This window comes from Lolium rigidum, chromosome 2 (assembly GCF_022539505.1).
Source record: "Lolium rigidum isolate FL_2022 chromosome 2, APGP_CSIRO_Lrig_0.1, whole genome shotgun sequence".
In the NCBI taxonomy this organism is placed as follows: domain Eukaryota; kingdom Viridiplantae; phylum Streptophyta; class Magnoliopsida; order Poales; family Poaceae; genus Lolium; species Lolium rigidum.
In genome coordinates, this window is record NC_061509.1 from 212,265,871 (window position 1) to 212,279,845 (window position 13,975).

Sequence of the window (13,975 nt, forward strand, 5' to 3'; positions counted from 1 at the left end):
CCAAAATCTTTCACATCACCTCTAATATGCTCATCTGCCCATAAAACTGAAGGAAAAACAAGCAGCATGATCCAGCATTCCATGTTATATGTAAATGCACGGTGGTTGATGCCCCTATTGTGCTCAACAAAGCTAACCTCTCTCCCAAAATTTCCTTAAGAGCAAGAACATAGTCTTTTTTGGCATGTCTAGGTTTATTGCATCCATGATAGCGTATCTTATTCCAGCAATTACGCCTTAAGTGCCCAGGTTGAAAACATCATGGGCAAGGTGGGCTGGAGTTTCTTGGACGGGCCTCGCGTCTCAACAAGGGCCCAATAAACCTTGGAGGAGGCCCATCTGGTTGGATTTGCAGCTGATGTTGCTTATCAGAGGGAAACACCAAACAATCAAAAGCTGAGATTCTGGGCTGGGCCTGGGCTGCCTCAGAACGGTGGGAGCCCAAAGTGCATGGAGCCTCAGTTTCAAAAGTAGAGATCCCGCCCGGAGGAGCAAATGCAGCGTTAACACACTGGAATGCTGCAGAAATAGGGATGGTATCAGCCGTTGCAGCATGCACTGATCTTGCATTTCCACAGAACGTATTTGCCAAGACTTCATCAAAGGGTTTACTGTCAATAAAGACACGCAATTCATGGAGCTGAGCCGTTGTCAAGGAGTCAAGGGATGAATTAATCCGGTGATCTTTGTCATCAAATCTAAAAAAACTTCAAGATTCGGTCTAGGTTATGCACAGAGGAGATGGTAGCTTCAAGTAATTCTATGTCTTTGACAGGAAGTTGATGCAGGAAAGCAAGCCTAGGGATCGCAGGTGGCTGTACAACAACCGGTTGGTGAACATGCTGACGACCCAAGGGAACCCTATTCGCTCCAGAGAGAGGATCACGAACAATGTCAGCAAAGGAACGTCTACCAACTGCCTGCCAGGATTGGGACTCCTCAGACTCCCAGAGATGGTTTTCTCTAACAAAATTTGGTCCTCCATGACCCCATAGGAGAAAATGAATGACAAAATCATCGCACTTGAAAGATCTCAAATTGTTGATGAAAAAACCAATCTGCTTGTTGCTGCAAACAGAGAACCTGAATGTTCTGTCTCACAAGAAAATCACATTGAAATCCTGGGGATGCCACCCAAGCAGGCATGAAGCAAGTGAGACAGAGAATGAGTCCAAACGCAATTTGAAACACCCAAAGGAGGTCACCATGAAAAATTATACCGTGCTATAGGGAGTCGAGAAAGCCACATGGCAATGGAAAAGGTTCCAGAGTTTCTTCTGAAGAGAGATACCCGAGCGCAGATCAAGAGAGGGTAGTGATTGTACCTGGTCCTGTGCTGAAGCAGGGAGCTCCTGAAGTCCAACCTTCACCGAATGGCACGGCAGATCAACCTCAGATCCTTGAGAAATGACTTCATCCTTCTTGAGGAACTGTGCATCAACAGTGACGCCATCGGCATCAGAAGAACCAAACGAAGAGCTTGATGCCTGAGGTAGAGGAACCCATGAACTTGTCGAGATGTCGCCCGCTGAGAGATGAGCGAGTGGTAAGTCACACGCCAGCGCTGTGGGACAGTGCTTCCATCATCCATGGCGGCAGGAGGGGACCCTGAACGGAGCATAAGCGGGGTGGGGGGGGCTCAAGTGCGATCGCCGGCGGCGGCGCGCTCAGATCTCATCAGAGTGTGGTTTCCTCCTGGAAGACCCTCCTGCGTGGAGTGTCACTAGTGTGGTAAGACATGCATCAGCTGCTATCCACTTATTATGGCACCCTACCAACGGTTCTTCTTGCTGGTATTAAGAAGGAATTAAAACTTTTGGGTGGCTGCAGATGCTAAACGTGTGACCGACGTGATCCTGGGGAGAGCAGTCCGGTTTTTAATATCTTGTTTACACTCTTGTAAAACTTTTCTTAGTTCTGGAAGGCTCCGCCGGTGAATGTAACAGTGCTTTGCCTGGAGTTTGCTGGATCGGAGGTATTCCGTCGTGCGCACCCATGCATTTATTCCGACCGATTGGGTTCTGGAGGGAGCGGCGCGAAGCTCTTTTTCTGTGTTGACATCAAGTGACTATGAATCCATGATAAAACTCGGAAGAAGAGAATTTCATGAAGGCCGGAGGGGGGGACTGGCTAAGGGAGGTTCAAGTCTCCGCGCTGTTGAGGGAGTTGCTTGGTGTTCCGGGCTTCACAGCAGTGGTATGAAAGTGGGTGCGACAACACAGGTGAAGGGCAGAGTCCTACCTTTCAGGGTGAAAATCTAAGGTCTGGCCTTAATTGGTTGTGCCTGGCAATGACCTTGGTGGAGGCATTGTTTTGAGAGCGGGGACTTGATACGTCTCCGACGTATCGATAATTTCTTATGTTCCATGCCACATTATTGATGATATCTACATGTTTTATGCATACTTTATGTCATACTTATGCATTTTCCGGCACTAACCTATTAACGAGATGCCGAAGAGCCAGTTGCTGTTTTCTGTTGTTTTTGGTTTCAGAAATCCTAGTAAGGAAATATTCTCGGAATTGGACGAAATCAACGCCCGAGGGCCTATTTTGCCACGAAGCTTCCGGAAGACCGAAGAGAAGACGAAGTGGGGCCACGGGCGCCGCCACACTAGGGCGGCGCGGCCCGGGGGGGCCGCGCGGCCCTAGCGTGTGGGGCCCCCGTGACCCCTCCGAGGCTGCCCTTCCGCCTACATATAGTCTTCGTCGCGAAACCCCCAGTACCGAGAGCCACGATACGGAAAACCTTCCAGAGACGCCGCCGCCGCCAATCCCATCTTGGGGAATTCAGGAGATCGCCTTCGGCACCCTGCCGGAGAGGGGAATCATCTCCTGGAGGACTCTTCACCGCCATGGTCGCCTCCGGAGTGATGAGTGAGTAGTTCACCCCTGGACTATGGGTCCATAGCAGTAGCTAGATGGTCGTCTTCTCCTTATGTGCTTCATTGTCGGATCTTGTGAGCTGCCTAACATGATCAAGATCATCTATCCGTAATGCTATATGTTGTGTTTGTCGGGATCCGATGGATAGAGAATATTATGTTATGTTGATTATCAATCTATTACCTATGTGTTGTTTATGATTTTGCATGCTCTCCGTTATTAGTAGAGGCTCGGCCAAGTTTTTACTCTTAACTCCAAGAGGGAGTATTTATGCTCGATAGTGGGTTCATGTCTCCATTAAATGCGGGACGAGTGACGGAAAGTTCTAAGGTTGTGGATGTGCTGTTGCCACTAGGGATAAAACATTGATGCTATGTCCGAGGATGTAGTTATTGATTACATTACGCACCATACTTAATGCAATTGTCTCGTTGTTTGCAACTTAATGCTGGAAGGGGTTCGGATGATAACCTGAAGGTGGATTTTTTAGGCATAGATGCATGCTTGGATAGCGGTCTATGTACTTTGTCGTAATGCCCAATTAAATCTCACAATACTTATCATATCATGTATGTGCATTGTCATGCCCTCTCTATTTGTCAATTGCCCGACTGTAATTTGTTCACCCAACATGCTATTTATCTTATGGGAGAGACACCTCTAGTGAACTGTGGACCCCGGTCCATTCTTTTACATTGAATACAATCTACTTGCAATACTTGTTCTACTATTTTCTCGCAAACAATCATCATCCACACTATACATCTAATCCTTTGTTACGGCAAGCCGGTGAGATTGACAACCTCACTTGTTTCGTTGGGGCAAAGTACTTTGGTTGTGTTGTGCGGGTTCCACGTTGGCGCCGGAATCCCTGGTGTTGCACCGCACTACATCCCGCCGCCATCAACCTTCAACGTGCTTCTTGGCTCCTCCTGGTTCGATAAACCTTGGTTTCTTTCGAGGGAAAACTTGCTTCTTCGTACGCATCACACCTTCCTCTTGGGGTTCCCAACGGACGTGTGCTTTACACGCCATCAAGCATTTTTCTGGCGCCGTTGCCGGGGAGATCAAGACACGCTGCAAGGGGAGTCTCCACTTCCAATCTCTTTACTTTGTTTTTGTCTTGCTTTATTTTATTTACTATTTTGTTTGCTGCACTTATATCAAAACACAAAAAAATTAGTTGCTAGCTTTACTTTATTTACTGTCTTGTTCTCTATATCAAAAACACAAAAAAATTAGTTACTTGCATTTACTTTATTTACCTTTAGTTTATTTCATCATGTTTCCTCCTAAGTTTACTCTGAAAGACATACCGGTAGGACGTGGGTCTATAATTGGGAAAGATAATATAGAAGATTTTTTCACTCATGTTAGTACCACAGAAGATTTTGAAGATAGACACTTGGTAGAACTTGCTCCTACTTATGAAATTGCTGTTGCTTCTTTAGTTCACATGTTGGAAACTAAATTTGTTAATCTTAATCCTATAATCCAACACATGTTTCTCACACTGGGTGATATGGAAGAAGGGGAAAAGAAAGATTTTGTATTAGAAACCCTTCTTAAAGAATTTGGGGGAGTAGCAAGAGAAGCTAGAAAAGTCTTCACTAAATATAATATGCTAGGCTCTTATACCAATTTAGCCAGTACCCTTGAAAAAATGGAAAAAGATAGACAAAAGTATACTAATCAAGTTAATTATGAGGGGGATATTAAAACCTCAATACCGTGCAAACTCTTAGGAATGTGCGAGGCACTAGAAAATAATTATGCTTGACTTGTTCCCGAAAATTTGTTTGATGAGAATAGCAAGCCGAAGACTAATGAAAAGGGAGCCTCTGAAACTTACATAGATAAGATACAATGCATAGTTGAGAAAACTCCAAACCCCGCTGTCGATGCATCATCTCTTGATAACACTTGATATACACTTTCTACGCCTAGCTGAAAGGCGTTAAAGAAAAGCGTTTATGGGAGACAACCCATGTTTTTACTACAGTAATTTTATTTTATATTTGAGTCTTGGAAGTTGTTACTACTGTAGCAACCTCTCCTTATCTTAGTTTTGTGCATTGTTGTGCCAAGTAAAGTCGTTGATAGTAAGGTTCAAACTAGATTTGGATTACTGCGCAGAAACAGATTTCTTTGCTGTCACGAATTTCGACCTGCCTCTCGGTAGGTAGCTCAGAAAAATATGCCAATTTACGTGCGTGATTCTCAGATATGTACGCAACTTTCATTCAATTTGGGCATTTTCATTTGAGCAAGTCTGGTGCCTCAATAAAATCCGTCTTTACGGACTGTTCTGTTTTGACAGATTCTGCCTTTTATTTCGCATTGCCTCTTTTGCTATGATGGATGAATTTCTTTGTTCCATTAATATCCAGTAGCTTTGTGCAATGTCCGGAAGTGTTAAGAATGATTATGTCACCTCTGAACATGTGATTTTTTATTGTGCACTAACCCTCTAATGAGTTGTTTCGAGTTTGGTGTGGAGGAAGTTTTCAAGGATCAAGAGAGGAGGATGATACAATATGATCAAGGAGAGTGAAAGCTCTAAGCTTGGGGATGCCCCGGTGGTTCACCCCTGCATATTTTAAGAAGACTCAAGCGTCTAAGCTTGGGGATGCCCAAGGCATCCCCTTCTTCATCGACAACATTATCAGGTTCCTCCCCTGAAACTATATTTTTATTCCATCACATCTTATGTGCTTTGCTTGGAGCGTCGGTTTTTTTTTGTTTTTGTTTTGTTTGAATAAAATGGATCCTAGCATTCATTGTGTGGGAGAGAGACACGCTCCGATGTTGCATATGGAAAAAATATGGCCTTAGGCTTTACTCATAGTATTCATGGCGAAGGTTGAATCTTCTTCGTTAAATTGTTATATGGTTGGAATCGGGAAATGCTACATGTTGTAATTCTAAAATGTCTTGAATAATTTGATACTTGGCAATTGTTGTGCTCATGTTTAAGCTCTTGCATCATATACTTTGCACCTATTAATGAAGAAACACCTAGAGCTTGCTAAAATTTGGTTTGCATATTTGGTCTCTCTAAAGTCTAGATAATTTCTAGTATTGAGTTTTGAACAACAAGGAAGACAGTGTAGAGTCTTATAATGTTTACAATATGTCTTTTATGTGAGTTTTGCTGCACCGGTTCATCCTTGTGTTTGTTCCAAATAACCTTGCTAGCCTAAACCTTGTATCGAGAGGGAATACTCTCATGCATCCAAAATCCTTGAGCCAACCACTATGCCATTTGTGTCCACCATACCTACCTACTACATGGTATTTCTCCGCCATTCCAAAGTAAATTGCTTGAGTGCTACCTTTAAAATTTCTATCCTTTACCTTTGCAATATATAGCTCATGGGACAAATAGCCTAAAAACTATTGTGGTATTGAATATGTACTTATGCACTTTATCTCTTATTAAGTTGCTTGTTGTGCGATAACCATGTTCCTGGGGACGTCATCAACTACTCTTTGTTGAATATCATGTGAGTTGCTATGCATGTCCGTCTTGTACTGAAGTAAGGGAGATTTACCACTCATTTAATGGTTAGAGCATGCATATTGTTAGAGAAGAACATTGGGCCGCTAACTAAAGCCATGAATCATGGTGGAAGTTTCAGTTTTGGACATATATCCTCAATCTCATATGAGAACATTAATTGTTGCTACATGCTTATGCATTAAAGAGGAGTCCATTATCTGTTGTCTATGTTGTCCCGGTATGGATGTCTAAGTTTAGAATAATCAAAAGCGAGAAATCCAATGCGAACTTTCTCCTTAGACCTTTGTACAGGCGGCATAGAGGTACCCCTTTGTGACACTTGGTTAAAACATGTGTATTGTGATAATCCCGGTAATCCGAGCTAATTAGGACAAGGTGCGGGCACTATTAGTATACTATGCATGAGGCTTGCAACTTGTAAGATATAATTTACATGATACATATGCTTTATTACTACCGTTGACAAAATTGTTTCTTGTTTTTAAAATCAAAGCTCTAGCACAAATATAGCAATCAATGCTTCCCTCTGCGAAGGGCCTTTCTTTTACTTTTATGTTGAGTCAGTTCACCTATCTCTCTCCACCTCAAGAAGCAAACACTTGTGTGAACTGTGCATTGATTCCTACATACTTGCATATTGCACTTGTTATATTACTTTACATTGACAATATCGATGAGATATACATGTTATAAGTTGAAAGCAACCGCTGAAACTTCATCTTCCTTTGTGTTGCTTCAATACCTTTACTTTGATTTATTGCTTTATGAGTTAACTCTTATGCAAGACTTATTGATGCTTGTCTTGAAAGTACTATTCATGAAAAGTCTTTGCTTTATGATTCAGTTGTTTACTCATGTCATTACCATTGTTTTGATCGCTGCATTCATTACATATGCTTACAATAGTATGATCAAGGTTATGATGGCATGTCACTCCCGAAATTATCTTTGTTATCGTTCACCTGCTCGGGACGAGCAGGAACTAAGCTTGGGGATGTTGATACGTCTCCGACGTATCGATAATTTCTTATGTTCCATGCCACATTATTGATGATATCTACATGTTTTATGCATACTTTATGTCATATTTATGCATTTTCCGGCGCTAACCTATTAACGAGATGCCGAAGAGCCGATTCTTGTTTTCTGTCTGTTTTTGGTTTCGGAAATCCTAGTAAGGAAATATTCTCGGAATTGGACGAAATCAACGCCCAGGGGCCTATTTTGCCACGAAGCTTCCAGAAGACCGAAGAGAAGACGAAGTGGGGCCACGGGGCGCCGCCACACTAGGGCGGTGCGGCCCAGGGGGGCCCACGCGGCCCTAGCGTGTGGGGCCCCCGTGACCCCTCCGAGGCTGCCCTTCCTCCTACATATAGTCTTCGTCGCGAAACCCCCAGTACCGAGAGCCACGATACGGAAAACCTTCCAGAGACGCCGCCGCCAATCCCATCTCGGGGGATTCAGGAGATCGCCTCCGGCACCCTGCCGAAGAGGGGAATCATCTCCCGGAGGACTCTTCACCGCCATGGTCACCTCCGGAGTGATGAGTGAGTAGTTCACCCCTGGACTATGGGTCCATAGCAGTAGCTAGATGGTCGTCTTCTCCTTATGTGCTTCATTGTCGGATCTTGTGAGCTGCCTAACATGATCAAGATCATCTATCTGTAATGCTATATGTTGTGTTTGTCGGGATCCGATGGATAGAGAATATTATGTTATGTTGATTATCAATCTATTACCTATATGTTGTTTATGATCTTGCATGCTCTCCGTTATTAGTAGAGGCTCTGACCAAGTTTTTACTCTTAACTCCAAGAGGGAGTATTTATGCTCGATAGTGGGTTCATGCCTCCATTAAATCAGGACGAGTGACAGAAAGTTCTAAGGTTGTGGATGTGCTTGTTGCCACTAGGGATAAAACATTGATGCTATGTCCGAGGATGTAGTTATTGATTACATTACGCACCATACTTAATGCAATTGTCTCGTTGTTTGCAACTTAATACTCGGAAGGGGTTCGGATGATAACCTGAAGGTGGATTTTTTAGGCATAGATGCATGCTGGATAGCGGTCTATGTACTTTGTCGTAATGCCCAACTAAATCTCACAATACTTATCATATCATGTATGTGCATTGTCATGCCCTCTCTATTTGTCAATTGCCCGACTGTAATTTGTTCACCCAACATGCTATTTATCTTATGGGAGAGACACCTCTAGTGAACTGTGGACCCCGGTCCATTCTTTTACATTGAATACAATCTACCGCAATACTTGTTCTACTCGTTTTCTGCAAACAATCATCATCCACACTATACATCTAATCCTTTGTTACGAGAAGCCGGTGAGATTGACAACCTCACTCGTTTCGTTGGGGCAAAGTACTTTGGTTGTGTTGTGCAGGTTCCACGTTGGCGCCGGAATCCCTGGTGTTGCGCCGCACTACATCCCGCCGCCATCAACCTTCAACGTGCTTTTTGGCTCCTCCTGGTTCGATAAACCTTGGTTTCTTTCTGAGGGAAAACTTGCTGCTGTACGCATCACACCTTCCTCTTGGGGTTCCCAACGGACGTGTGCTTTACACGCCATCAGGACTATCTTCAGGGTGAAAACCTAAGATCTTTGATCGGGCGACGACGGTGTTTTAGCACTGTTCCCTTCTTGGAGGCGTCGTTTTTGGTGAGTTTGTAATTCAGGTGTTGTCTTGGCGGTGGTTGTATTGCCGTTGTTAGGCCCGAGATACTGTAGCGGGACTTTTGTTTCTTAGTTTTCTTTTTCTTTTTTTGGGTGTGCATCCGTAGTGACTTTAGGGTGGTGCGTTGTTGCAGAGGCTGGGTTCACCAGTAGAAAAAGAGCCTTTAGTCCCGGTTCATAACGGGCTTTAGTCCCGGTTGTGCAACCGGGACTAAAGGGCCGAGACTAAAGGCCCCCCCTTTAGTCCCGGTTGCTTACAAACCGGGACTAAAGGTCCATCCACGTGGGTTCCGTGCGTCTCCACGTGGGTTCCGTGCGTCGGGGCGAACAGGTGAATTTTTCTAAAAAAAATTCACTCCATTTTTTTTTCTATTTTTTCAGAATATCTATTATTTCAATTATTTGCATAGTTTAGTCTCTATCTCTAACTACACGTGGTCAAACTTCCCGCTCGGTCACCAATCCTCCTACTACTCTAGCACTAGCACGCTTAACTTCCAATTTCCATTCTGTCTCGCATCCAAGTGCTTCACGCGCATGTATGTGATACTAGTATCATATCAATCCTATTAACATGTTGGTCGATGTCACATTTCGTTATTGTGTGAATTTCAAATAATTCTTTTAATAAATAGAAGTAATGATGTAATAATAATCTTGAATAAATAAATAAACATTAACCTTTTAATTTGTATTATTTTTAATTTTTTAATTTTTTAAATATTTTTTTTGCCAAACCTAAAACCTTAAAATTTGAAAATCTAAAAATTGGGTAAAAGTAATAGTAATCTTTATGCAGGATGCAATTATTAATTTTAATTTTTTAGAAAATCAAAAAATATAAATCCGTAATTTATAGCAAAAACTAAAATCTTCCTGCTTTCGTATTTTAATTTGGATTTTTGAGAATCTAAATTTGGCTAACCGGGTAAACTCTGGTGAATTCGGATGTAACTTTTTCCCACGATGATTTTGTTATATTATACGTTTTTTTCCGACGTCGTATGCAAAAGTTAATGTGGTTTTACCATTTTTCAAACTTTTTTTGCAAAAAAAGTCAAAATTCGAATTTCTTAATTTTGCCGAATAGTAGGTTGCATAACATACAAGAATCTGAAAACATTTTATTTTTTTGAATTTTCTATCATTTTCTTTTGTTTTTTACAAACCAAGGAGGGGGGGGGGGTGTGAAGGATGCGTGGGGAGTAAAAAACTCGAAAAAACCTTTAGTCCCGGTTGGGGACACCAACAAAGACTAAAGGGCAATGGTGTTACCAACCGAGACTAAAGATCTATCCTTTAGTCCCGGTCGGAGCATTAGTCTCGGTTCACCAGCAGAACCGGGACTAAAGACCCCATTAGTCTCGGGTCAAAGTATTTGGAGACTAATGGGTTGGGATAGCCTTTTTTCTACTAGTGTGTAATTGGTATCTCTTGATATTAATATATTTCCTTTATCGAAAAAAAATTAATGTATAAGGTAAAGAGAACTCTAAGGCAAAGCTTTTGCAAAAATAAAAATCTCCATCGCAATTTTAGTCATAGCGTCGGTGGTTCACGAAGGTTCATCAATCACACCGAAAACCATTGCGATCCTCACGAAATTATCAATGTGATGCCTGAACACAAACAAATGATTCGCTCTGCAATCACGGGTCATCACGCGTCGGTCTCCTGCATCCTCCAAGACGGTCAACACAGGTCAAGAAGACTTCCCAGCCGGGTCAACAACCAATCAAACAACGGCAGCGTCAACCTTGTCAGATACGTTGCGTACCTGTAACTCGTTCCTGCCATGAAACAACAGAGAATTGTACGTCGATCTGCTCGCTCTTCCGTGACGCTTCCGATGTACTCCTGCAGAACCGACGACCTGAAGACGAGCGAGACCTCGGTGAGCGAAGACTTGGTTACGCCAGCAGCAGTGCACGACGTACGCGTGCGTCGCCATCGCCGTCGGTACTAGTTCTACTATTACTACCTCCAGCACGGTTTCCTCTCCCTTTCTTATATCATTCTCTGTCGATTTCTCGAGCCAATAGAGTGAGAAAACATCGATCCAGAATCTAGAAGGAAGGGGCTAGAAACCATATTCTTCTTCCCGGAGCAAGCGGTGTATTCCACCTCGCCGTGCTTGGCCCTATGCTAATTGTAATGTCAGTGACAAATCTTTCGCCATTCCTCCGCTAATAAACTACTGAAGAATCTAACCGGCATTTTCTCAGATAGAGAGGCTTACCCGGCCGCTCCGTTACATTAGGAGCCAATGTCAAAAGAAATCAGTATATTCAGTACAGTAGCAACACTGCCAATTTGTATTTACGCTCTAATCTGAAGTGTCCTAGTCTCGCGCGTTCCACACGTGGCCACACGGCAACGGCACAAGAAGTCACCATACAATGGAAGCTTTTTGCCTAATGAATATTGAATAACTTGATCTCATAATATATTCAGGTAGATCCGGCAGCATTGCAGTTCCCAACACCGGCAGCAACGAGGTAGCGAGCAAGCGAACAAATTAAGCGAAACGGGCGCTGCATGCAGTTTCTTGTTGCCCCTGCTGCGTCGGTACGGCCAAATCGTACGTGCTGGCCATTTTTCCGCTTCTCCGTCTACAAGAAGAAGAGAAAGGCAAGACTAGTTCCTGGAAACCTAGCCGTGGTTTCACGCGCCCCAGGGTTCGGCTCCCTTTATAAGAAGAAAGACTCCTACTCTTGTTTCCTTCTTCAGTTCAGTGTCGTGGCCTACTACCCTCATACCCTAGTACCAGAATTAAGCAAAGACTCGTTAAGCCTGGAACCCACAATCTGTAGCTGAGATGCCGTCGTCCGCGTCTTCTTCGTTCTTCCACATTGTGCCGCTCGACCGCGGCGCGACAGGCAGCCACGCCATGGACGCCTGCTACCTCTGCAGGAAGCCTCTCTCCACAAACTTTGACATCTTCATGTACAGGTTAGCACTGGTTTTCTCCTGCAACTAGACTCTCGGATCACCCATTTATATTCAGTGATATCCTGAATACTGATCCGTTTTCCACTGCGAAACACAATAGAGGTGACACGCCCTTCTGCAGCGAGGAGTGCAGGAGTGTGCAGATGGACATGGACGAGGCGCGTCAGAGGATTAAGACCAACATTCTGAAGGAGCGTGCTGCGAGAAACGAGCAGCGCCGGGGGCCGCCTGCTTCCGAGCCCAACGTCAACTGCGCGGCAAATGTGCCCGTTGCAAGCTAAGAGGTAGAGGAAGGAAGCATCAGCCCCACTTCAGCAATAACGGGGGAATAAAAAGGGAAACATCCAGGATGGAGAAGCCCCTTTTCCTTGGAGATCATCATCCGATTGAGATGAACCGATAGGTTATCTGCGAACTCCGAGCTTACCTTGTATATGGGAGCTAAGAATTGCAAAGTAGAGCTACGTGTATAAGGCGCGATGGCGGTCCGTATTACTGTATGGCTAAAGAAACCCGGCCAACTATCCAGGCTGGTATTGCTTGTGTGACCACAGACATCCGGTGAACCGGCTAAAAACCTGTCTTAAAAGGGTTCAATTGGAGTGTTATATACTCCTTTGAGGCTTTATTTCATACTCATGCTTTTTTTTCTTTTTTTTTTCCTTTCAGGCTTTTGATCTTCGCTAGTTCAAATCGGTTAATCCTTGGTCCTCTCTCTTCACTCCATTCTATGCATATTTCATTCTTCAATCTTACCAAATTGTGGTTTTCTCTCTGGCTCAGAATCAATCCAGAACTCCGAGCAGTATTTTGGCTGAGTCTTCTCCGTAGAAACATCTCGGCTTATAAAATACCGTACCGAACACAATATATAGTCTAACACCTTTCCTCAATCTCAACTAATCTATTCTTGACATTGCACTTACAATTATGAAACAAAGATAATGGTAGTGGTTTAGTGAAGATGTCCGTTAAGTAATCCTTGGAGGAGATGAATCGTATATGAAGCAACTTATGTGCAACCTTTTCTCGGACAAAGTGATAATCCACTTTGTTCTATGCATATTTCATTCACGGTGGCTTGTTTGTGAGCATTCCATGCAACCAAATTACCACCATAGTGTTGAATATATAAGAAAATATCCATATAAAATAATCCGTACAAGTAATTGATAAATCATGACTATGAAAATAACAAATAAACTAATCGTGCAGACTAGTAAGGTAGATGAACAGATCATATCTAAACAAGACAAACAGATCGCACCTACCACATAAACTAGAAGAAGAAACTCTAACAGAATCTGAAAGAGAAACGACAAGATCACATACTTCGCAGCAGTGTCGTTGTCGCCCATGTTGAGGTTGCCGAAGAAGTCGTTGAGGTCCGGGAAGAAGTTGTCGGTGTGGAGGAACTCACCGTCCGATGACGACGTCGTGATGCCAGTAGTCGCGCCGGAGCGCTCCCCAAAAACCTGATTGCCCCTCACCCGTACAAGTTCATGAGAAGTAGGGTTCCGTAGGCCTACTGTCCCGGCAGTCGGTGCAAGCCGACGGACGGGATGAGGAAGATGAAGGCGATGGCGCAATGAACTGGAAACAGGTAGTCGCGTATGCGTCTAGTCATTGCGGCTAGGGTTGCGCAGCGTCATATGTAGTGCTGTTCGGGAAGGTCGTGGGGCGTAGCCCACGTCCGAGTCAATCCGGAAGGCAAAACGGCTGAGTAACGCGTCCGTTAATGACTCAGAATTGATTACACAATTAATTTCCCAAACAGCAAAAAGATAAGCTCGGCTCGGCGAGATTCCCGCAACCCGCGGCGCGTCGTGACGTGACGTGTCGTGACGCGGCGGGGCGGGCGGCGGAGGAGGAGGAGTGCGCGAGGGCTCTCTTTTCTCACTCACTTGTTAGGACTAGAA

The 13,975-nt window shown here is 43.9% G+C and overlaps 1 protein-coding gene across 1 annotated transcript; it reads left to right on the forward strand.

Moving 5' to 3' along the window:
* Positions 1–11,922: 11,922 nt before the first annotated feature.
* LOC124690535 (FCS-Like Zinc finger 2-like) lies at positions 11,923–12,337 on the forward strand. The gene is made up of 2 exons (XM_047223908.1): positions 11,923–12,056; positions 12,157–12,337. Exons 1-2 carry the CDS (start codon positions 11,923–11,925, stop codon positions 12,335–12,337), a joined length of 315 nt encoding a protein of 104 aa, XP_047079864.1.
* The last annotated feature ends 1,638 nt before the right edge of the window (positions 12,338–13,975 follow it).